Genomic DNA, 24,722 nt, shown 5'->3' with positions numbered 1-24,722 from the left:
TTCAAATCTGGTTTATTTTGGATTGTAAGTGTTTAGGAATTCCAGGAAGTGTCATTTCTATTGCCTGAGCTTTAGTGTTGTTCGAGGCCGTTTTAGAGGCACATTTCACTACTTACAGAACAGTAACGATGGATGAGGATCATAAACCAAGAAACAAAAGGAAAAAATGTTTTGTACTTACAGATTTTAGAAGAGATGGATGAGAACAACAAACAGTATCATATGAGTTAGAGTAACATGAGGTAGTTTCCTGTAAGGTAACTAAAGCAGCATCAACTTACACAATACAACATATATTTCATACATTCAGTGCAACTGGATGCTCTTGTGGGTTTACATTTAGATTGTGAATTAAAGGTATCTGTGGTGGCTGTGGGATTACTACACCACACTCAGAGTGTGTTTCTCTCCCTCCTTTTTCTCTCTGCTGCCAGAGTGAGTCATGCCCTAAGCACACTTCAAGCAAGGGAAAAGCAGTCACTGCAATTCACATATATTAAGCCAAATATTCCTTCTAAGTACAATTTCTAATTTGTTTTTTTGGAATATTGTCAAGAGGCACACAGGGTAAGACAAAGAAAATAAAATAATTCTTTTTACTTACCCAGTGTCCGTCTGTCTTGGATTCCTTGCCAACAATCTTGTACTTGTTCAATATCTGTCCAATATACACTTTGATGAGGAATAAAGATAAAGAAACTTTACAGGCTCCATTTGATTCTTACTTGAATACATGAAGTTTATTGAAAATGAACATCTGACGTCACAGAAGCCTTTGGCCCAACATATACATGGATATAGTCTCAACAAAAACTTAAAGGATTACAGGAAACAGTCAGTTCTTATAATATAGCACAGATCATTCAACCTGAAAGGAAGGAACACTTCGGCACACAGGATCAGAGTGAACTTTAACTGTAAATAACAAAGATAGCTTTGTTACCCATCCAAGGCTACCACCTTATCTCATATGCTGGCGCCCCGAACATAAAACATCTTTTGTGAGAGACCATGAATGTCAGAGAGACAGAGGCCCTGCAGATTAAATCATTATTGCAGGGCATTTATTAAAACACTCTTTAATGAACATATATCCATATACTGAACATTTGAACGTCTCCTTCACAAATGAGCATTTCTCTCTTGCATTTTCTCTCACAGCAGGTAAATACAAAAAGGTTGTAGATCAGATTCAGTGTGTGGTGCTTCACTGATGTGCATTTTCAATTCTTCCACAGAGAATGTGATTTACGTATTGTTTTAATTTTTGTTTTATTTTTTGGTCACATTTAGCATGTGGAACCGGCTTTCCAGACTGTCTCAGAGGTTAGAAAAACTGGCTTTTGACTTTGGGGAGTGAGATGCTACAGAAAGATCAATAAACAATTGATCTATTTTACAATTAATTACGGTCAACTAGTTCTGGTTTGTTCTGACCGCAAACCTTCACACATCAATGCGTCACTCATCTGATTGGGTGTATTCTTGTTACTTTTGATAAAACAAGTGCTTGTATTTATATGTCAGATATCATCCTGTTATTTTTTGTTCTCCTTTTTCTATGTACGAATCAGAAGAGTCTAAACATGAGAAGTGAAAAACAGAACTTCACTGCTATAGGTGAGAAGTTTCCTTGATTCATCATGTAGAATTTCATTTAAGAATTTAATTTAAATGTGTGATTTTCACACAACCTTCATAAACCTTGACATCAAATTGAAAAATGTTTTTAATCTCCAAGTGACTACATTAAATGAGAAATGTTGTAAACCTGTTTTTCCATCTAATAATAACAACTTCTTGTTTCAGTATTGTAAACCTTGATTCTTGTGCATTAGCCTAAATCTTGAATTGTCTTCTCTCTGTAGTGGTTGTTTCATCATTGCTCGATTGTAATGCCTTTGTCCTCTATGGGGGAGGGAGGGGGGTATTGAATGACAAACCCTCGACATTCAGTAAACTTTGAGTGATGGCTATACTCGAATTTCATGAAAATTTCACAATCTGACATATTTGCCCTTAGTTATTAGTTAAATTAGCTATGTCCAGCCTGGTCACCAGAATAAAACCATGGCAGTTTACGTTTCTGCAAACCACAGGAACATTGAATATCTACATTTCAACACAGGGCCGCTGCTAACCATTTGGAGGCCCTGAGCATAATTGGTCATGGGGGCCCAGTTTTCTCTTCTTCCATTTTTCAGCTTTTTTTCAGAGATTCATGTTGGAGCGGAGCTAGACTCTCAGCACAGAGGGGGCAAAGCATTCTCAAGGGGCCTTTCTAAAACAGTTATTTTAAAATGCGCAACTGTAAAATAGCTGATATATCCTATTCATAATCACAAATTGTTATTGAGCCATGCAAGCCTATGTCTCAGGAAACATACAGTGAAGCCACTTTGAGACAGGCTTGTTCTGGAGAACAAAAAAGAAAACAGGTTGCCAGCCGCATTCAAATGTTTCAGCACTCAGGACAGCATGTGGTGCTCTACATACACTGACTGACGAACAGTTCAGCACCACCACCAATAGATAGCGACAAGCCAGCTGCTCTGTCTCAGTACCATGTCTTTCTAACACGGGAATAACAAACATAAAATAGACACAGCTGTCTACAACACTGTAAGGCCTATTCAAATACAAAGTGGACAGTCTACAACACCACAGGCAGTGACACAGACAGGTGCTGAGATGCGGCAAGCATGGAGTTAAACAACACATTAATCTAACATTAAAACTTTTATGTTAATAAAGACTAATTATGGATGTTTCACTCACCAGTTGTTGTCCCCTGCTTAGACTGCTGTAGTTTAGTGTAACGTTAGTTCCATTTGTGTATTTCTCCATCCTCCGTGGAGCAAAATAATGCGCACAGTTTAACAAACTTTGTACATTTCACGGTCCCTTTTAAAACTTCATCCTCCTCTCCTTCATGGTGGCAAACCTGCTAACCATTTAGTCCTTATTAGTGTTTATGTCCCGCTCAACACACAGCAAAGTGAGGTTGGATAGTTTGGCCTCATTCAAACATGAATGCAAATAGCCCTTAATGAGCCTCAGAAGGCTGAAACTTTGTCTGGCAAGTTTCATTCACCTTAAATATAAAAAGACGCGAATATAATATATTTTGGATAAAGTTTTCAGCGAAGTCAGTCATAAACTTTGAATCGCTGTTTCTGCGGTCTTCACTTCCCGCAGAGTTAACGAGCAGAAATACGGACAGCGCCATCTGCCATTGCAACCCATTGATAAGAACTACCATAGAGAGTGAATAGAAGAAGCTGAGAGAGTTAAGTTCTCCTATTCCTGCTGCACCCGCGAGGTCAACCGCCACGCCCCCAGCGGGCCCCTACTGAGCGTGGGCCCTGGGGCCGCCACCCCCTCTACCAGTATAGTCTCTCCGCTTATGGCCTCATTCAAAGCGAACAGACGAGGGCTTTGAAAGTTGTACCATTTTCGGGGGGGGCTCCTTTCTTACATTGGGTAAAAACATCTAATTTGCCTGAATTGAGTGATAGAGTACATACAATGAAAAAACCAACGATGGGCCTGTCCATAAGTAATTTATATATTTTTTCAATTTGTGTTAAAATGTAATAATGTGATAATTATCATGACATTTTTATCAACCTCAATTTTGGGGGCCAGCCTGCCTGGTACTGCGCCCCACGCGCTCTGCATACTCTGCGTATACAGAGCAGCGGCACTGTTTCAACACGTGGAATACATAGTATATTAACATTTCAACAAAACCTAGCATATTAAGACCAGTTACCTTGAATCCAGTCCATTATGTGTAGTGCATATGGTGCTTGACAAGATTATTTGTCTTTGACAAGAAAAAATAAGATTTAATCATCCTAAAATAAGATATAACTTTCTTAAATTTCCTTTTTGCAGTGTGGACAATGAGATGAAATACACCCCGACTGCCATGAATGTTTTTAATGAATTGGCCACTTTCAGTACTCCTTCATGTCAGATGGTGGTGCTCTAAGACTGATACACAGCCGTAGATGTCACTGAAGAGTGAAACAATGCCTGGAGACAAACTCAGTAAGTGAAGCGTGATGAAGAGTTCATGAAATTCAGTAGTTCTTCTCATCAGATTGGTTAAAGTTAGCTCAAGTTGAAGCACGTAGAAGAATTGAAGTAAAGTTTTCTTTGAGCAGAGGGAGGCTATTTTTATTTAATCTGTGGAGATGTTTTACTTGCAGCAGTTTGGTTATAGTGATGCAAATTTAACTAACAAAAGTGAGTGAAGGGTAGTAACCGCTCCCTGATTTGTCTTTCTGCCCACTATGACACTGCAGCTTAAGTTAAAGTAGAGATGCTGCCAAGTAACAAAATGGTTGGTTTTGTTTGTGAACCTTTATTTGAAGCTTGGGAGATGAGGCCTAAAGCAGTCATGCTAAAATAGTTTATTAGCACTGGTGAAACAGATTATAATATTGAAATAACCCATCTACATGAAAACAAAGTTGAAATGTGAAATATAGGGAAACTGAAACTGAAAATGTTGGAGGAGAATTAACTATTGACAAATGTAACAGTGGCAACAAAAATCACATTGTATAATAAACAAAAATACATATGAATAACGTTACGCATGACACATCTTTAGATCATACATCAGTGTATCTCTTTGCGGGTTATGACCTCTGAAAGGGAGGTTTGGATCCTCATATCATTGATAATTCTTTGAGCTAGACATGACTTTGGGGAGGATACTGAACAGTTTTAGGTGTAAAATTATTTTCTTGTAGTGACTCTCATCACGGTTTCAAAGATCCTCAGAGCAGTGACTGTATAATTTTATGTTTATCAGACTTTCTTGAGGTATTTAGGGGTAACAGAACATTCATACTATCTTATTATCAAATGTGGTGAATATAATTGAGCTATTCTAGTTTTCAGTACACAGAAACAGTATAGAGGCAATGAACACATATTCACAAAGGGCACCTTTGTCATAAAGAAATGTTTTAATTAGGGATGCACGATATTATCGGCACATCATCGGTATCGGGCGATAAAAGCTCTAAAATGAAATATCGGCATCAGCAAAGTCTGCTGATTTGAGAGGCCGATATGTCGCCTTCTCCAATGCCACTTGACTGTGCTTCCCTCGACGGACTGTTTCACCCTGACAATCCAGGGGCTTCCTTTGCAGGCTCCACTTCACTCAGCTGTCCGTCAGACCCGCTGCTTCTTCCCACTTTAACCTGAGTGACAAACCGGGGCTTGGTTGTGGGAAGAAGCAGCTGGTCTGACGGGCAGCTTGAGTGAAGTAGAGCCTGCGAAGGAAATACCAAGACCGTCAGGATGAAACAGTCCATCGAGGAGCTGCTATACTCGGCCAAACAGATAGGAAACACTTCGTCTGACAGGATGTACCACTCTGTTTGGGAAAATTTCTTCATTTTGATTTGTAATGGCAGCTGGCAACCAGTGTATTAGGTGCATTACCGCCACCTTCTGCTCCAGAGTGTGGACCAGAGATTAAATCCTACACATTAATCCTGTCTGTCTAATAAACTCAAAGAAAACTCTACTGCTCCACCCACTTGGCAGGTTCATTAAAGTTTTAATGCTGAGCTCCTGAACTCCAGTCTTCCTAAGTTCTTCCTTCATATATTGTCCTTCTTGATCATACTTAGTACAATCTATGCTTGCATGCATTATAGTCTCAGCCAGCTGGAAAAAAAAGTGCATATATCAGTATCGGCAATCGGCCACAATGACTTGGATATCGGCAAAAAATCCAATATCGTGCATCTCTAGTTTTAATTCATTGTGTGTTTGTGATTGGGTGGGTTTGTGAGTGATTGATTGACTGACTGATTAATACAAACAACTGATTGTAAGATGTATTAATCAGCAGTGATTAAGTTGTATTGTTACTGATCTGACTAATTGTTCCTTTGATGACAGACAGAGTCAGGCCGTCCATCTGCCCAGCAGAACTGTCTTTAAAATGGTGGAGCTTGACCACCTTTCATTCAACGTTACACCAGAGGTGAGAAGGGACATCACTGTGACCTGTTGGCAACCAGGTAATAACTCAGGTAATTTTTCAGTTTGACATGCATGTATTTTTTAGTTAATTACAAACAGACATTCATTTTCTTTGTTTTTTAATTCCCAGATTTTCTCATTGAATATCCTGTCATGGGTAACTCGGCATCCACCGGCTTCATCACTCCTACTCCTAAGAAACTGTCTTGGGGACGCCTGAAAGAGGACACAGTCAAGCTGGAGGATTTCTTGACACAATATGAAGAGGACTTCTGGAGTGTTAAAACAAAGAAAAGCTTCTCTGTGAAAAAGGTCCACCGCACACACAGCATCCGTTATGCTGACCTAGCTGTTCAAGACAGTGAGAGTTTTTATCCAAACAGGGACGGAATGCTGAACCCTGCTTTTGTTGGAGATCAGGGTCCGTGAACTGCTCAACTCCATATGGACAATTAAACCTACACAAAAACTCAGCAAGAAGATCCTCAAGGATTTAATATTCAAAGAAGCAAAACCTGTGATATTCCTGTAACATGATTATGTCTGTCATAGAGGGCTTCAGCTAAGAGAGTGATCATTCTCACCACAAGACCATAGGTGTGAAAAATAGAACAGGAAGTGAGCCCTCAGTGTAACGTGAGAGTGGAAAATGAAGCAAAAGTAGAGAGGTGTTCTTTTTAATTTTGCACTGGGTGCAAATGCAGTTTTGATGTTGATGTAAATCGATGTTAAGATAATAATACTTGCAGGACACAAGACATCCTGTGACTTCAGGAGCTGTAAACATCAAGTGAGCAAAGAAAATCCTTTCTTGATTCATCTGCATCAGTGATAGACACATACCAGTGTAAGGTACAGTAAATGCCATTTTCCTGATAGAAAAAGTTTTTCTTCTCATTAACTATTTGCATTAACATTTAACCAAAGGCAGTACTCAAGGAGGATTTGCTTTTTACATTGACTTTTCAATGAGTTTATATGCCCTTCCTTTTAACTTGGATCTTATATTATATCTGAGCACACTGTTATCGAGATATTTTCTCTGAAGCAAATACAGTTTGTTACCTTATATGTGAACAAGCTTGTTGGACAAATACATTCAACCTTCCAGCTGAGTGTGTTGCCTCTTGATTTGATTTTAGTGCAGAGATTTACCTGACATTAATTATAATCACTTCTCTGAGGTTTGTTTACTGCTTTGTATTGTTTTCTTTGTTCAGCACATACGGCCTGTGCATCTAAACTATAATATGTAGCAAAATAACAAATACCACCATAATACAGTGCTGTATAAGTACAATTAAAGGGGCTTAAATGAGGGTTTTAGATCTCCATACAATAAAATTTGCTGGCTGGGATTGTTGGTCAGTGAACATGAGCTGAACAGAGGTCTAAGTTTCATGAAGTGGTTAACATGCCTTATGAAACAAAACAAAAATAAAATTGGTCAAAATGAGTCAAAATCTTGTAGCCTATATTTGAAGTTGTATTTGTTGTAATTGTATTAAAAGAAATATAATATCAGAGAAAATTGAGCATTTTTTTCTCTTTTATGTATTGGTGTATGACATTAAAACCTGAAAAAATATAGAGCTTGGGTGAGAATGGTTGAGAGCACAGGACTGGTTTTGTGTTTGACACTGTGGATGTGTGGAGTATTGAAAGTGCAATGCAAACTTGACAAGTCATCTCTCACCAAAGGGAAATGACAGTGGTGCCACACGAGCCTGGAAATATTTGTCACTTTATTTGCAGGTCTGACCGTGAGAGAACAAGATGGAAACTCTGTTTCTCTTCCTTTTCCTGAAAGGTATGGCGCATTCTCTGAATATCCAGCAGAAATCATTTACTGCTCACAAGAAGTACAATTACAAGTAAAGATACCTTTTCATCTGCATTTCATTTCAGTTATTCAAGCTGAAGCCTCGTCTTGGACGCTTCAGGCGCCATCTTCAGTTAAAGGCCTCCCCGGATCCTGTGTGGTGATTCCCTGCTCATATAACTACCCTGATCCGAGGAAGACGGTCACTCAATTCACTGGGACTTGGCATGAGGACACAAATAAGCTTATCTATTACCCTGTTGTCTCTGAAATCACGCAGCAGTATCAAGGTCGAACCGAGCTGCTGGGAGATGTCAGACAAAAGAACTGTTCACTGAAGATTGATCCTCTTCAACAAAGTGACCGTGGGCCTTTTCATTTCAGGATCGAAATTGGAAACTATGACATTTTTTCTTACCTGCAGAACAAAGTCTCCATTACAATGATAAGTAAGTTGGATTAGCAACTTTCAACAAGCATCTTTAACAGTATGTCTTTAATCTAAGTGTTGCTCCCATGATGTTTTCCTTTAAGTAATTTGCATTTCTTGACTTCACTGGTCATTTCCTCGGATCAGAGATCAATGAACAGCATGAGGTCGGGATGCAGTATTCAAGAACATCTTACAGTAATTTGGTTGCTTTCCACATGATATTGAATTACTATTTTATTTTATTTTTGCAAATGTGATATTACTTTAAGTTTGCACAATGAACCAAGATTCCATTACAATAATTAGCAAAAAAGGCTCATGAGCACTGGTACAGTAAAGGTACTTTTTAACCATACAGCAGCCTTCACCTCTATAGTTTATTTCAGTTGTCTTTTCCTGAAAAATTTCAGTTTTAGCTTCCTCAAAAAAAGTCCAAAGACAACACACATTTTTTGGTAATAATGGTCATTTAGGTTTCAAACACTATAATTTCGACAACTATGCAAACTATGCCCACTTCCTTATTTATGCTATCATAACGGATTGTTCTCCTCTTGCTTTAAATATCTTTGATCATACAACATTTAAACAGTTTCATTTCTCCAGACAGATGTATGAGATTCAACAGAAATGCTCTTAAAGTCTCAGGGCAGTTGAGTCAATTTTTATCTGTCCTGAAGCTCAAAATCAGACAGAAAATCTTTGAATTTGAGATGTGATTGGGGTGTGAAACAGTTGAATCGGTAGCAACATAAAATAAGTTCTACACTTTTAGAACACTGATACAATTTTGGACAAGAGCTGAATATATTATTATTTTTTGGAAGCACTGAATAAATCTGAATAAAACAGTAAAATCTTTCTATACCTTTTACCCACATCCCTTCATAACATATTTTAGTATTCAGTTCTGGTGTTGTATTTTGGTAACCCTATGTCATTCCAGCAATTTCATGATTTGTGATTTTCAAGATTTTTTATTTTATCTTTGTCAACTTAAGTGCTTATAAAATTATTTAATATATAAACAGAATATAAAAGACACAATGTGCTCTCACCTCCTTTTTCTGTACAAAAGCCTTCACGATCTTTTCTTATCATGAAACTTGTTGTATGTTGTTCTAGCTGAACCAAATCCCATCAATTTCTCTGTGAAAGAGGAAGTGGAGGAGGGCGTAAAGGTGTCTGCGTCCTGCTCTGTGTCTCACTCCTGCCCCGCCTCTCCCCCTGTCTTCACCTGGAGTCACTCTGGACAAGAACATTTCCAACCACAGCAGCTTGAAAATGGCCAGTGGGAAGCAACGTCCACGCTGACCTTTCAACCCACCCGCACTGATAACAACAAGCCTTTACAATGCACCGTAACATACAAGGGAGGGCAGCACCAGAAAACATCCAAGGTCCTCAACGTAAAATGTAAGTGTCTATGGCAGTGGCAATAATAAAAGCCAGTGCTGAAAATATGCTACGTAGGTAAGTAAAAGTTTGTTTATATAGCACTACAGTGAGTGCAAAAATATGGCAAAAAGACTTTGAATAAATATCAAAATCAAGTGAAAATTGTTAAAGAATAAGACCAAATCAGGGTTAAAAGGCATCAGTTAAATGCCTTTGAGAATAAATCTTGAAATGAAATTTAAACCAACCAAACCATATGTTGTTATACATACTGGATTTATTTTTTCCCAATGTGTAAGCTAACAACACACATGCACACACATACTATATAAAACATTCTGTATAAAAAAAGCTCCCATGGCTTCATGAATCAGAGGACTCCAAGTACAGAATTCATAGTGTGGGAAAAACTGCATTATGCTGCACCACTTACTGTACACTGGATGAGCTGGCTGCATGAAGATATTATCTCATCCAATCTGTCTGCTTCTGTGATTCTTCAGTTGCATCTTAAACCTGCTTAAAGGATGGGTTCCCAATTTTTCAAGTCTGTCTTAAAACAAGTCAGGTGCCCAAATGAACATTGAAATGTTTTCCTTGCCATGATCATTCTTCTTGTTCATACTGACCATTAGAAGATCCCCTCATAATGTACTTGTAAGTAAGTGTACGATGTACGTAAGTGATGGGGTCCTCAATCTACAAGCCTCTTTATATGCTAAAATATATTTAAAAGTTCATCTGAAGCTAATATGAAGCTTCACCTTCCCAAATTAATCAAATCAAGTAGATATCTTTCAACGTTACAGTCTTTTTAGTGCCAAAGTTCCTCTTTTTGTTACTATACTTCCACTGCAGCTCAACAGGGAAACACTGTCTGAGGAAACACAAAGAGGGAATTTGATGCTAAAAGACTGTAATTGTGGCAGATATCCACTTGATTTGACTAAGTCAGACTGCTGAAGCCTCATATCAGCTTCAGATAAATTTTTAAATGCACTTTTGCACAAAATGACGTGTGGACACACTGTGGATTTCTGGCCCTGTTACTTACATTGAAAGTACATTTGAAGGAGATCTTTTAATGGCCAGTATGAACAGGAGGAATGATTACTGCAAGGAAAACCTCTTTCAGTGTTCATGTGGGCACCTGACTGTTGTTTTAAGACACACTTGAAAAATTGTGAACCTTTTCTTTAATGGCTTTATGAAGTTATTTTGGCCCCTTTCATCTATATCTCTCTTGGATGGATTGTCATAAAATTTTGTACAAACATTCAAGGATGATTCCTTAACTTTTTGTCTAGCAACACCATGAGGTTTACATTTATGATTTTTCAACAAATGGATTGATTACACACATTAATTGCCCCTCAGCATGAATTGTAATCATTTTGCTAATCCCCTGACCTTTCCATCAAATCAAAAATAAATTTAAATGAACTGGTTCTCTGGTTTATGACTAAATACACCATTCCCAGCCTCAGATGCACTTTGTGTGTAGTGCTCATTATCAGTTTGCTAACACGCTGAAGGGAGCTATGATATAGGATAGTTAACATGTTAAACATCATACCTGCTGAACATCAGCATGTTGGCATTGTCAGTAAAGACGTTGCAATGCTGTTGTTAACATTTAGCTCAAAGCACCAATGAACTGATCCTACTTACAAGTATTTTGTTTGTATCCAAAGCCTGAAATATCATACTTGTGCCACATTGTAAATTTCTAAAAGAACTTACATCAGGCTTTGGATACACACACAATACTTGTAAGTAGGGTTCAGTTCATTGTTGGTTTGGCATTGCACATGAGATTTATCAATAACAAGAAAAATATAGAAAATTGCCAGCCATATCCTTTAATTGTGTGTTTCCATTCAGATGCCCCTGTGAATGTGAAGGTTGAATACAAGTCAAATGTAAAGGAGGGAGAGGATGTGAGGCTGAAATGCACCAGTGATGCTCACCCTGCCAGCAACTTTGAGTGGCGAAGTGACACTGGTGCTCAACTGCACAAGGGAAACCTCTACATGCTGAAAAACGTCTCCAGACACACAGGTGCCCTGTATTGTATTGCCATCAACAAAATGGGACAAGGCAGATCAAGCCCTGTTCAGCTCAACGTGTCATGTAAGTGAACAGTGTAATGATGAAGGTGAGAATTTGATTTGAGTGTGGGGGGCTCATAATTTATAATCTGGTATCTAATTTTTATGTTTTACAGATGCCCCTGAGATTAAGAACGTCTCTTCCTGCTCCTCGGAGGGGGATATGGTGAAGTGCATCTGCATTGTAGAGTCCAAGCCCTCCAGCATGGTCCATTTTTTGCTTTCTAACAGAGTCCTGTCAAGCACCAAGGTAGAAATCAATGGCCCTGTTACCATCGGGACTCTGCAGGCAAACTTGGGATCATCTGGATTTGTCCACTGTGTGGTAAACAACACGGTGGGCAATGCCAACATCACACTAACTTTACCGGATAAAAGTAAGAAATATTTAGAATTTCAAGTATGTATTACATGTCTGTATGATGTGCCTCCAGACTGTTACCATATAGATAAGAGGAAACTGACACCATATGGTTTCTGTTTAAACAGGTGAGATACCGACTCTTTATCTTGCCATCGCCAGTGGAGCTGCAGCTGCGATTTTGGTGATACTAATAGTGGTGGCAGTGGTTAAGAAATGGTAGGCCTTTACAGAAAATGTTCTAAAATTAATTATGTTTCTCTTTTTAATCATGTTTTCCAACTATATTTAACTGCATTTAAAAAGTGTGAAACATTTTATAAACATCAGAACAACAATGTATGCAGAAATGTATCACAATGTTCAATCTACTTGTCAAATATAGGTCATGTGTGTCTATGCATAGGTTAGTACTGCGTGGAAATGTATGTCTGTTTATGGAGCAGAAATGGGCCTTTGACCACAATTTGCAGAGCAGATCAGCTTGCAAGTGGTTTCAGAGCATGATAGTGTGTGCTCAGCATGTCAACAGGTTTTTTTCAATGTCCTAAATTAGATACCATTATTCTACCAGTAGGGGGAGATCTGGAGATGTGCGGTCACCCAGTACTCTACAACACCAAGGTTTTAAATATTCACCTCAGTTTAGAATAAACAAATGATTAGTTTCAAAACTTGCAGTAAGAGAGTGTGTCTGTGTAATTAATGTGAAATTGTGTTTGTCTTCTGTCCTCAGGAAAGAGACGTGCTATGATGATGAACAGTACCCTAGCAATGATCATATATATGGCAACATGGAGGTATGTTATGTTCTCTTTATTGCTCAAGAGTTTTATTTTATTATTTCCATGCATAAAAGAAGAGAGTAAGTTCATCTTATTTCTTAAACAGACTAAATGGACAACAAACGATGATGCAATATACGCCAATACATAATATGAACAAAAACATTCCTGATTGCTCCAGGAGAACTGCTGCAGTCCATCTGTGTGTCCTCTCACTGATGTGATTATTATGTGGGTCAAGACAGTTGCAACTGTTGATGTGCTATTTTCTGTACAGTACAGTTCACATATATTCTGTTCACATATATCTTTCAAAAGTATTCTGTTTGAAAATAATCCTATTACTCATGATCTTTTGTGTCTGCATGTTTTTCTGTAGTCCAGAAACAAAACTTTATTGCAGTCACCTGTTCTATTTGTTGTTTTAGTGCTTTTTGTGAAGCTTTATTGTCTGTTTTCTTGCCCACAGTGTCACTTGGTTTAAGTATTTTAGTTTCTACCTTTTCTGTCTGCATCTCTCTCCCAGCTATTTAACTTTTTACCTGTCTGAGCAATAGTCTGAGTGCTTGTCTGAGCGGAGGTCTGAACTGGTCCTGCGCTACTGGATTCACTGTCAGATGGCGGCCGATCTATGGGAGGTGCAGAGGGTCCTGCAGTTACTCTTATATCTGTATCCCTGACTGTTGTGGGTTTACATTTACATTGTGAATTAAAGGCATCTGTGGTGGCTGTGGGATTACTACACCACACTCAAAGTGTGTTTCTCTCTCTCCTTTTTCTCTCTGCTGCCAGAGTGAGTCATGCCCTAAGCACACTTCAAGCAAGGGAAAAGCAGTCACTGTAATTCACATATATTAAGCCAAATATTCCTTTTAAGTACAATTTCTAATTTGTTTTTTTGGAATATTGTCAAGAGGCACACAGGGTAAGACAAAGAAAATAAAATAATTCTTATTACTTACCCAGTGTCCGTCTGTCTTGGATTCCTTGCCGACAACGGCAGTTTGTTGGAGAAATCTTGTACTTGATCAATATCTGTCCAATATACACTTTGATGAAGAATAAAGATAAAGAAACTTTACAGGCTCCAGTTGATTCTTACTTGAATACATGAAGTTTATTGAAAATGAACATCTGATGTCACAGAAGCTTTTGGCACAACGTATACATGGATACGGTCTCAACAAAAACTTAAAGGATTACAGGAAACAGTCAGTTCTTATGGAATAGCACAGATCATGCAACCATGGTCTCTTTTGTGAGAGACCATGAATGTCAGAGAGACAGAGGCCCTGCAGATTAAATCATTATTGCAGGGCATTTATTAAAACATTCTTTAATGAACATATATCCATATACTGAACATTTGAACATCTCCTTCACAAATAAGCATTTCTCTCATGCATTTTCTCTCACAGCAGGTTGTAGATCAGATTCAATGTGTGGTGCTTCACTGATGTGCATCTTCAATTCTTCCACATGGCATTATGAGAATGTGATTTATGTATTGTTTTAATTTTTGATCACATTTAGCATGTGGAACCGGCTTTCCAGACTGTCTTGGAGGTTAGAAAAACTGACTTTTGACTTTGGGGAGTGAGATGCTACAGAAAGATCAATAAACAATTGATCTATTTTACAGTTAATTGCAGCTTAAGTTAAAGTAGAGACGCTGCAAAGTAACAAAATGGTTGGTTTTGTTTGTAAATATTTATTTGAAGCTTGGGAGATAAGGCCTAAACCAGTCATGCTAAAATAGTTTATTAGCACTGTAGAAACAGATCATAATATTCAAACAACCCATCTACATGAAAACAAAGCTGAAATGTGAAATATGGGGAAACTGAAACTGAAAATGTCAAAGGAGAATTAACTATTGACAAATGTAACAGCGGCAACACAAACGCACATTCTGTAATAAACAAAAATACAGATACTTAAGGTTCAGTGAAGCGCACATATGAATAATGTTATACATTGCACATCTTTAGATCATACATCGTTGTATTTCTTTGCAGGTTATGACCTTTGAAAGGAAAAATTGTTTTCTAGGAGTTACTTTAATCATGGTTTCACAGATCCTCAGAGCAGTGACAGTATAATTTTATGTTTATCAGACTTTCTTGAGACATTTAGAGGTAACAGAACATTCATACGATCTTACTATCAAATGTGGTGAATATAATTGAGCTATTCTAGTTTTTAGTACACAGCAACAGTATAGAAACAATGAATACATATTCACAAAGGGTACCTTTGTCATAAAGAAATGTTTTAATTCTTTGATTGTGTGTTTGTGATTGAGTGGGTTTGTGATTGATTGATTGACTGACTGATTAATATAAACAACTGATTGTAAGATCCATTCATCAGAAGTGATTAACTTACATTGTTACTGCTGTGTTTAACCTCATTCAGAGAGATCTGACTAATTGTTCCTTTGATGACAGACAGAGTCAGGCCGTCCATCCGCCCAGCAGAACTATCTTTAAAATGGTGGAGCTTGACCACCTCTCATTCAACGTTACACCAGAGGTGAGAGGGGACATCACTGTGACCTGTTGGCAACCAGGTAATAACTCAGGTAATTTCTCAGTTTGACATGCATGTATTTTTTAGTTAATTACAAACAGACATTCATTTTCTTTGTTTTTTAATTCCCAGATTTTCTCATTGAATATCCTGTCATGGGTAACTCGGCATCCACCGGCTTCATCACTCCTACTCCTAAGAAACTGTCTTGGGGACGCCTGAAAGAGGACACAGTCAAGCTGGAGGATTTCTTGACACAATATGAAGAGGACTTCTGGAGTGTTAAAACAAAGAAAAGCTTCTCTGTGAAAAAGGTCCACCTCACACACAGCATCCGTTATGCTGACCTAGCTGTTCAAAACAGTGAGAGTTTTTATCCAAACAGGGACGGAATGCTGAACCCTGCTTTTGTTGGAGATCAGGGTCCGTGAACTGCTCAACTCCATATGGACAATTAAACCTACACAAAAACTCAGCAAGAAGATCCTCAAGGATTTAATATTCAAAGAAGCAAAACCTGTGATATTCCTGTAACATGATTATGTCTGTCATAGAGGGCTTCAGCTAAGAGAGTGATCATTCTCACCACAAGACCGTAGGAGTGAAAAATAGAACAGGAAGTGAGCCCTCAGTGTAACGTGAGAGTGGAGAATGAAGCAAAAGTAGAGAGGTGTTCTTTTTAATTTTGCACTGGGTGCAAATGCAGTTTTGATGTTGATGTAAATCGATGTTAAGATAATAATACGCGCAGGACACAAGACATCCTGTGACTTCAGGATCTGTAAACATCAAGTGAGCAAAGAAAATCCTTTCTTGATTCATCTGCATCAGTGATAGACACATACCAGTGTAAGGTACAGTAAATGCCATTTTCCTGATAGAAAAAGTTTTTCTTCTCATTAACTATTTGCATTAACATTTAACCAAAGGCAATACTTAAGGAGGATTTGCTTTTTACATTGACCTCTCAATGAGTTTATATGCCCTTCCTTTTAACTTGGATCTTATATTATATCTGAGCACACTGTTATCGAGATATTTTCTCTGAAGCAAATACAGTTTGTAACCTTATATGTAAACAAGCTTGTTGGACAAATACATTCAACCTTCCAGCTGAGTGTGTTGCCTCTTGATTTGATTTTAGTGCAGAGATTTACCTGACATTAATTATAATCACTTCTCTGAGGTTTGTTTACTGCTTTGTATTGTTTTCTTTGTTCAGCACATACGGCCTGTGCATCTAAACTATAATATGTAGCAAAATAACAAATACCACCATAATACAGTGCTGTATAAGTACAATTAAAGGGGCTTAAATGAGGGTTTTAGATCTCCATACAATAAAATTTGCTGGCTGGGATTGTTGGTCAGTGAACATGAGCTGAACAGAGGTCTAAGTTTCATGAAGTGGTTAACATGCCTTACAAAACAAAACAAAAATAAAATTGGTCAAAATAAGTCAAAATCTTGTAGCCTATATTTGAAGTTGTATTTGTTGTAATTGTATTAAAAGAAATATAATATCAGAGAAAATTGAGCATTTTTTTCTCTTTTATGTATTGGTGTATGACATTAAAACCTGAAAAAATATAGAGCTTGGGTGAGAATGGTTGAGAGCACAGGACTGGTTTTGTGTTTGACACTGTGGATGTGTGGAGTATTGAAAGTGCAATGCAAACTTGACAAGTCATCTCTCACCAAAGGGAAATGACAGTGGTGCCACACGAGCCTGGAAATATTTGTCACTTTATTTGCAGGTCTGACCGTGAGAGAACAAGATGGAAACTCTGTTTCTCTTCCTTTTCCTGAAAGGTATGGCGCATTCTCTGAATATCCAGCAGAAATAATTTACTGCTCACAAGAAGTACAATTACAAGTAAAGATACCTTTTCATCTGCATTTCATTTCAGTTATTCAAGCTGAAGCCTTGTCTTGGACGCTTCAGGTGCCATCTTCAGTTAAAGGCCTCCCTGGATCCTGTGTGGTGATTCCCTGCTCATATAACTACCCTGATCCGAGGAAGACGGTCACTCAATTCACTGGGACTTGGCATGAGGACACAAATAAGCTTATCTATCACCCTGTTGCCTCTGAAATCACGCAGCAGTATCAAGGTCGAACCGAGCTGCTGGGAGATGTCAGACAAAAGAACTGTTCACTGAAGATTGATCCTCTTCAACAAAGTGACCGTGGGCCTTTTCATTTCAGGATCGAAATTGGAAACTATGACATTTTTTCTTACCTGCAGAACAAAGTCTCCATTACAATGATAAGTAAGTTGGATTAGCAACTTTCAACAAGCATCTTTAACAGTATATCTTTAATCTAAGTGTTGCTCCCATGATGTTTTCCTTTAAGTAATGTGCATTTCTTGACTTCACTGGTCATCTTACAGTAATTTGGTTGCTTTCCACATGATATTGAATTACTATTTTATTTACAAATGTGATTTTACAGTAACTTTGCACAATGAACCAAGAGCCCATCACAATAATTAGCAAAAAAGGCTCATGAGCACTGGTACAGTAAAGTAAAGTCCAGGGACAACACACATTTTTTGGTAATAATGATCATTTAGGTTTCAAATATTGTAATGTAACAATGCAAACTATGCCCACTTCCTTATTTATGCTATCATAACGGATTGTTCTCCTCTTGCTTTAAATATCTTTGATCATACAACATTTAAAAAGTTTCATTTCTCCAGACAGATGTATGAGATTCAACAGAAATGCTCTTAAAGTTTCAGGGCAATTGAGTCAATTTTTATCTGTCCTGAAGCTCAAAATCAGACAGAAAATCTTTGAATTTGAGATGTGATTGGGATGTGAAACAAAGTTGGATCGGTAGCAACATAAAATAAGTTCTACACTTTTAGAACACTGATACAATTTTGGACAAGAGCTGAATATATTATTATTTTTTGGAAACACAATCTGAATAAAACAGTAAAATCTTTCCATACCTTTACCCCACATCCCTTCATAACATATTTTAGTATTCAGTTCTGGTGTTGTATTTTGGTAACCTTATGTCATTCCAGCAATTTCGTGATTTGTGATTTTCAAGATTTTTTATTTTATCTTTGTCAACTTAAGTGCTTATAAAATTATTTAATATATAAACAGAATATAAAAGACACAATGTGCTCTCACCTCCTTTTTCTGTACAAAAGCCTTCACGATCTTTTCTTATCATGAAACTTGTTGTGTGTTGTTCTAGCTGAACCAAATCCCATCAATTTCTCTGTGAAAGAGGAAGTGGAGGAAGGCGTAAAGGTGTCTGCGTCCTGCTCTGTGTCTCACTCCTGCCCCGCCTCTCCCCCTGTCTTCACCTGGAGTCACTCTGGACAAGAACATTTCCAACCACAGCAGCTTGAAAATGGCCAGTGGGAAGCAACGTCCACGCTGACCTTTCAACCCACCCGCACTGATAACAACAAGCCTTTACAATGCACCGTAACATACAAGGGAGGGCAGCACCAGAAAACATCCAAGGTCCTCAACGTAAAATGTAAGTGTCTATGGCAGTGGCAATAATAAAAGCCAGTGCTGAAAATATGCTATGTAGGTAAGTAAAAGTTTGTTTATATAGCACTACAGTGAGTGCAAAAATATGGCAAAAAGACTTTGAATAAATATAATAAATATCAAAATCAAGTTAAAATTGTTAAAGAATAAGACCAAATCGGGGTTAAAACGCATCAGTTAAATGCCTTTGAGAATAAATCTTGAAATGAAATTTAAACCAACCAAACCATATGTTGTTATACATACTGGATTTATTTTTTTCCCAATGTGTAAGCTAACAACACACATGCACACACATACCACGGCTTCATGAATCAGAGGACTCCAAGTACAGAATTCATAGTGTGGGAAAAACTGCATTATGCTGCACCACTTACTGTACACTGGATGAGCTGGCTGCATGAAGACATTATCTCATCCAATCTGTCTGCTTCTGTGATTCTTCAGTTGCATCTTAAACCTGCTTAAAGGATGGGTTCCCAATTTTTCAAGTCTGTCTTAAAACAAGTCAGGTGCCCAAATGAACATTGAAATGTTTTCCTTGCCGTGATCATTGTTCTTGTTCATACTGACCATTAGAAGATCCTCTCATAATGTACTTGTAAGTAAGTGTACAATGTACGTAAGTGATGGGGGCCTCAATCTACAAGCCTCTTTATATGCTAAAATATATTTAAAAGTTCATCTGAAGCTAATATGAAGCTTCACCTTCCCAAATTAATCAAATCAAGTAGATATCTTTCAACGTTACAGTCTTTTTAGTGCCAAAGTTCCTCTTTTTGTTACTATTCTTCCACTGCAGCTCAACAGGGAAACACTGTCTGAGGAAACACAAAGAGGGAATTTGATGCTAAAAAGACTGTAATTGTGGCAGATATCCACTTGATTTGACTAAGTCAGACTGCTGAAGCCTCATATCAGCTTCAGATAAATTTTTAAATGCACTTTTGCACAAAATGACGTGTGGACACACTGTGGATTTTTGGCCCTGTTACTTACATTGAAAGCACATTTGAAGGAGATCTTTTAATAGCCAGTATGAACAGGAGGAATGATTACTGCAAGGAAAACCTCTTTCAGTGTTCATATGGGCACCTGACTGTTGTTTTAGGACACACTTGAAAAATTGTGAACCTTTTCTTTAATGGCTTTATGAAGTTATTTTGGCCCCTTTCATCTATATCTCTCTTGGATGGATTGTCATAAAATTTTGTACAAAGATTCAAGGATGATTCCTTGGCTTTTTGTCTAGCAACACCATGAGGTTAACATTTGTGATTTTTCAACAAATGGATTGATTATACACATTAATTGCCCCTCAGCATGAATTGTAATCATTTTGCTAATCCCCTGACCTTTCCATCAAATCAAAAATAAATTTAAATGGTCTGGTTCTCTGGTTTATGACTAAATACACCATTCCCAGCCTCAGATGCACTTTGTGTGTAGTGCTCATTATCAGTTTGCCAACACGCTAAAGGGAGCTATGATATAGGACAGTTAACATGTTAAACATCATACCTGCTGAACATCAGCATGTTGGCATTGTCAGTAAAGATGTTGCAATGCTGTTGTTAACATTTAGCTCAAAGCACCAATGAACTGATCCTACTTACAAGTATTTTGTTTGTATCCAAAGCCTGAAATATCATACTTGTGCCACATTGTAAATTTCTTAAAGAACTTACATCAGGCTTTGGATACACACACAGTACTTGTAAGTAGGGTTCAGTTCATTGTTGGTTTGGCATTGCATATGAGATTTATCAATAACAAGAAAAATATAGAAAATTGCCAGCCATATCCTTTAATTGTGTGTTTCCATTCAGATGCCCCTGTGAACGTGAAGGTTGAATACAAGTCAAATGTAAAGGAGGGAGAGGATGTGAGGCTGAAATGCACCAGTGATGCTCACCCTGCCAGCAACTTTGAGTGGCGAAGTGACACTGGTGCTCAACTGCACAAGGGAAACCTCTACATGCTGAAAAACGTCTCCAGACACACAGGTGCCCTGTATTGTATTGCCATCAACAAAATGGGACAGGGCAGATCAAGCCCTGTTCAGCTCAACGTGTCATGTAAGTGAACAGTGTAATGATAAAGGAGAGAATTTGATTTGAGTGTGGGGGGCTCATAATTTATAATCTGGTATCTAATTTTTATGTTTTACAGATGCCCCTGAGATTAGGAATGACTCTTCCTGCTACTACTGTGTGGTAAACAACACGGTGGGCAATGCCAACATCACACTAACTTTACCGGATAAAAGTAAGAAATATTTAGAATTTCAAGTATGTATTACATGTCTGTATGATGTGCCTCCAGACTGTTACCATATAGACAGTAGAAAAATGACACCATATGGTTTCTGTTTAAACAGGTGAGATACCGACTCTTTATTTTGCCATCGCCAGTGGAGCTGCAGCTGCGATTTTGGTGATACTAATAGTGATGGCAGTGGTTAAGAAATGGTAGGCCTTTACAGAAAATGTTCTAAAATTAATTAAGTTTCTCTTTTTAATCATGTTTTCCAACTATATTTAACTGCATTTAAAAAGTGTGAAACATTTTATAAACATCAGAACAACAATGTATGCAGAAATGTACCACAATGTTCAATCTACTTGTCAAATATAAGTCATGTGTGTCTATGCATAGGAAATGTATGTCTATTTATGGAGCAGAAATGGGCCTTTGACCACAATTTGCAGAGCAGATCAGCGTGCAAGTGCTTTTAGAGCATGATAGTGTGTGCTCAGCATGTCAACAGGTTTTTTTCAATGTCCTAAATTAGATACCATTATTCTACCAGTAGGGGGAGATCTGGAGGTGTGCCACCATCTCAAATGCAGACCATGACAGCACACAAAACTGTGGCGGTCCCCAACTACTCTACAACACCAAGGTTTTAAATATTCACCTCAGTTTAGAATAAACAAATGATTAGTTTCAAAACTTGCAGTAAGACTTTGCAAGAGAGTGTGTGTGTGTAATTAATGTGAAATCGTGTTTGTTTTCTGTCCTCAGGAAAGAGATGTGCTATGATGATGAACAGTACCCTAGCAATGATCATATATATGGCAACATGGAGGTATGTTATGTTTTCTTTATTGCTCAAGAGTTTTATTTTATTATTTCCATGCATAAAAGAAGAGAGTAAGTTCATCTTATTTCTTAAACAGACTGAATGGACAACAAACGATGATGCAATATACACCAATGCATAATATGAACAAGAACATTCCTGATTGGTCCAGGAGAACTGCTGCAGTCCATCTGTGTGTCCTCTCACTGATGTGATTATTATGTGGGTCAAGACAGTTACAACTGTTAATGTGCTATTTTCTGTACAGTACATTTCACATATATTCTGTTCACATATATTTTTCAAAAGTACTGTGTTTGAAAATAATCCTATTGCTCATGATCTTTTGTGTCTGCATGTTTTTCTGTAGTCCAGAAACAAAACTTTATTGCAGTCACCTGTTCTATTTGTTGTTTTAGTGCTTTTTGTGAAGCTTTATTGTCTGTTTTCTTGCCCACAGTGTCACTAGGTTTAACTATTTTAGTTTCTACCTTTTCTGTCTGCATCTCTCTCCCAGCTATTTAACTTTTTACCTGTCTGAGCAATAGTCTGAGTGCTTGTCTGAGCGGAGGTCTGAACTGGTCCTGCGCTACTGGATTCACTGTCAGATGGCGGCCAATCTAAGGGAGGTGCAGAGGGTCCTGCAGTTACTCTTATATCTGTATCCCTGACTGTAACATCAGTGTTCAGCAGCGCGGTGGCATATTCTATAAACGACCATAAACTGCCAGTGTGATTAGCTGTTCTTTTTGCATGAAGGCCAGCAATTTTAAAAACACAACTCTCACTAAAAGGAAACCATGGATGCGGGTGCAAATTAGCCCATGCATAGCACATGGCAGCAGCTTCTTTTTCCACTTGGTTCAGATGTTTAAGCTTGATCTGACATATTTCAGAATGTTTCAGCATTATAGCATTACTAAGCAGTGGGAGAGTGTTGGAGCTTATCTTTGTGCATATTTTGTAAATTTCATCTATTTTTGATATGACCATTTTAACTTCATCTGAGTCATCTGGGGACCCAGAGAAAGACACACGTTGGCTTTTAGGTGTCTTTGGTGACTTTGGAGAGCAGACTTCTGATGCTATCTTTTCCCACTGTGATATGCACTTGCACATTTACCGATATTCCTAATCAGCTGTCCTTTTCCTGGATTTCATGATGTCCGTCATCATTTTCATCTTTTTGGAGGAGAATGACCCAGCAATTGGCCATTCTCCGTCAGTCCACATACTTATTTCATAAATAAAGGGCAATACAATGTACTATCCAGCTTCTAAAGCGACATCTTTGTTTGCCTTTTGTTTTTCCCTTCAAATCTGGTTTATTTTGGATTGTAAGTGTTTAGGAATTTCCGGAAGTGTCATTTCTATTGCCTGAGCTTTAGTGTTGTTCGAGGCCGTTTTAGAGGCACATTTCATTACTTACTGAACGGTAACAATGGATGAGGATCATAAACCAAGAAACAAAAGGAAAAAAGGTTTTGTACTTACAGATTTTAGAAGAGATGGATGAGAACAACAAACAGTATCATATGAGTTAGAGTAACATGAGGTAGTTTCCTGTAAGGTAACTAAAGCAGCATCAACTTACACAATACAACATATATTTCATACATTCGATGCAACTGGATGCTCTTGTGGGTTTACATTTAGATTGTGAATTAAAGGCATCTGTGGTGGCTGTGGGATTACTACACCACACTCAGAGTGTGTTTCTCTCCCTCCTTTTTCTCTCTGCTGCCAGAGTGAGTCATGCCCTAAGCACACTTCAAGCAAGGGAAAAACAGTCACTGCAATTCACATATATTAAGCCAAATATTCCTTTTAAGTACAATTTCTAATTTGTTTTTTTGGAATATTGTCAAGAGGCACACAGGGTAAGACAAAGAAAATAAAATAATTCTTATTACTTACCCAGTGTCCGTCTGTCTTGGATTCCTTGCCGACAACGGCAGTTTGTTGGAGAAATCTTGTACTTGATCAATATCTGTCCAATATACACTTTGATGAAGAATAAAGATAAAGAAACTTTACAGGCTCCAGTTGATTCTTACTTGAATACATGAAGTTTATTGAAAATGAACATCTGATGTCACAGAAGCTTTTGGCACAACGTATACATGGATACGGTCTCAACAAAAACTTAAAGGATTACAGGAAACAGTCAGTTCTTATAGAATAGCACAGATCATGCAACCATGGTCTCTTTTGTGAGAGACCATGAATGTCAGAGAGACAGAGGCCCTGCAGATTAAATCATTATTGCAGGGCATTTATTAAAACATTCTTTAATGAACATATATCCATATACTGAACATTTGAACATCTCCTTCACAAATAAGCATTTCTCTCTTGCATTTTCTCTCACAGCAGGTAAATACAAAAAGGTTGTAGATCAGATTCAATGTGTGGTGCTTCACTGATGTGCATCTTCAATTCTTCCACATGGCATTATGAGAATGTGATTTATGTATTGTTTTAATTTTTGGTCACATTTAGCATGTGGAACCGGCTTTCCAGACTGTCTTGGAGGTTAGAAAAACTGACTTTTGACTTTGGGGAGTGAGATGCTACAGAAAGATCAATAAACAATTGATCTATTTTACAGTTAATTGCAGCTTAAGTTAAAGTAGAGATGCTGCAA

The 24,722-nt window shown here is 37.8% G+C and overlaps 2 protein-coding genes across 3 annotated transcripts; both read left to right on the top strand.

Annotated features, from left to right (window-relative positions):
• The first annotated feature begins 13 nt into the window (after positions 1-13).
• On the top strand, positions 14-13,983 carry LOC121905295 (sialic acid-binding Ig-like lectin 14). The gene is made up of 14 exons (XM_042423465.1): positions 14-1,326; positions 1,575-1,620; positions 3,901-4,056; positions 5,935-6,068; positions 6,149-6,870; positions 7,774-7,828; positions 7,927-8,289; positions 9,399-9,689; positions 11,556-11,804; positions 11,899-12,159; positions 12,272-12,362; positions 12,718-12,767; positions 12,880-12,943; positions 13,035-13,983. The coding sequence occupies exons 6-14, from the start codon at positions 7,795-7,797 to the stop codon at positions 13,150-13,152; spliced, it is 1,521 nt and encodes a 506-aa protein (XP_042279399.1). The 5' UTR covers positions 14-1,326; positions 1,575-1,620; positions 3,901-4,056; positions 5,935-6,068; positions 6,149-6,870; positions 7,774-7,794; the 3' UTR covers positions 13,153-13,983.
• A 1,431-nt stretch (positions 13,984-15,414) lies between these two features.
• LOC121905299 (myelin-associated glycoprotein-like) lies at positions 15,415-24,085 on the top strand. 2 transcript variants are annotated; one of them, XM_042423474.1, is made up of 11 exons: positions 15,415-15,500; positions 15,593-16,314; positions 17,218-17,272; positions 17,371-17,733; positions 18,683-18,973; positions 20,820-21,068; positions 21,163-21,258; positions 21,371-21,461; positions 21,803-21,895; positions 22,018-22,081; positions 22,173-24,085. In XM_042423474.1, exons 3-11 carry the CDS (start codon positions 17,239-17,241, stop codon positions 22,215-22,217), a joined length of 1,326 nt encoding a protein of 441 aa, XP_042279408.1. In that variant the 5' UTR covers positions 15,415-15,500; positions 15,593-16,314; positions 17,218-17,238; the 3' UTR covers positions 22,218-24,085. The 2 variants fall into 2 exon arrangements, with proteins under 2 accessions (XP_042279408.1, XP_042279409.1); XM_042423475.1 differs by lacking the exons at positions 22,018-22,081; positions 22,173-24,085 and having other exon boundaries at positions 21,785-21,870.
• The last annotated feature ends 637 nt before the right edge of the window (positions 24,086-24,722 follow it).

Source organism: Thunnus maccoyii, chromosome 10 (assembly GCF_910596095.1).
Source record: "Thunnus maccoyii chromosome 10, fThuMac1.1, whole genome shotgun sequence".
In the NCBI taxonomy this organism is placed as follows: Eukaryota; Metazoa; Chordata; class Actinopteri; order Scombriformes; family Scombridae; genus Thunnus; species Thunnus maccoyii.
This window is presented reverse-complemented; position numbering and strand designations above follow the sequence as displayed.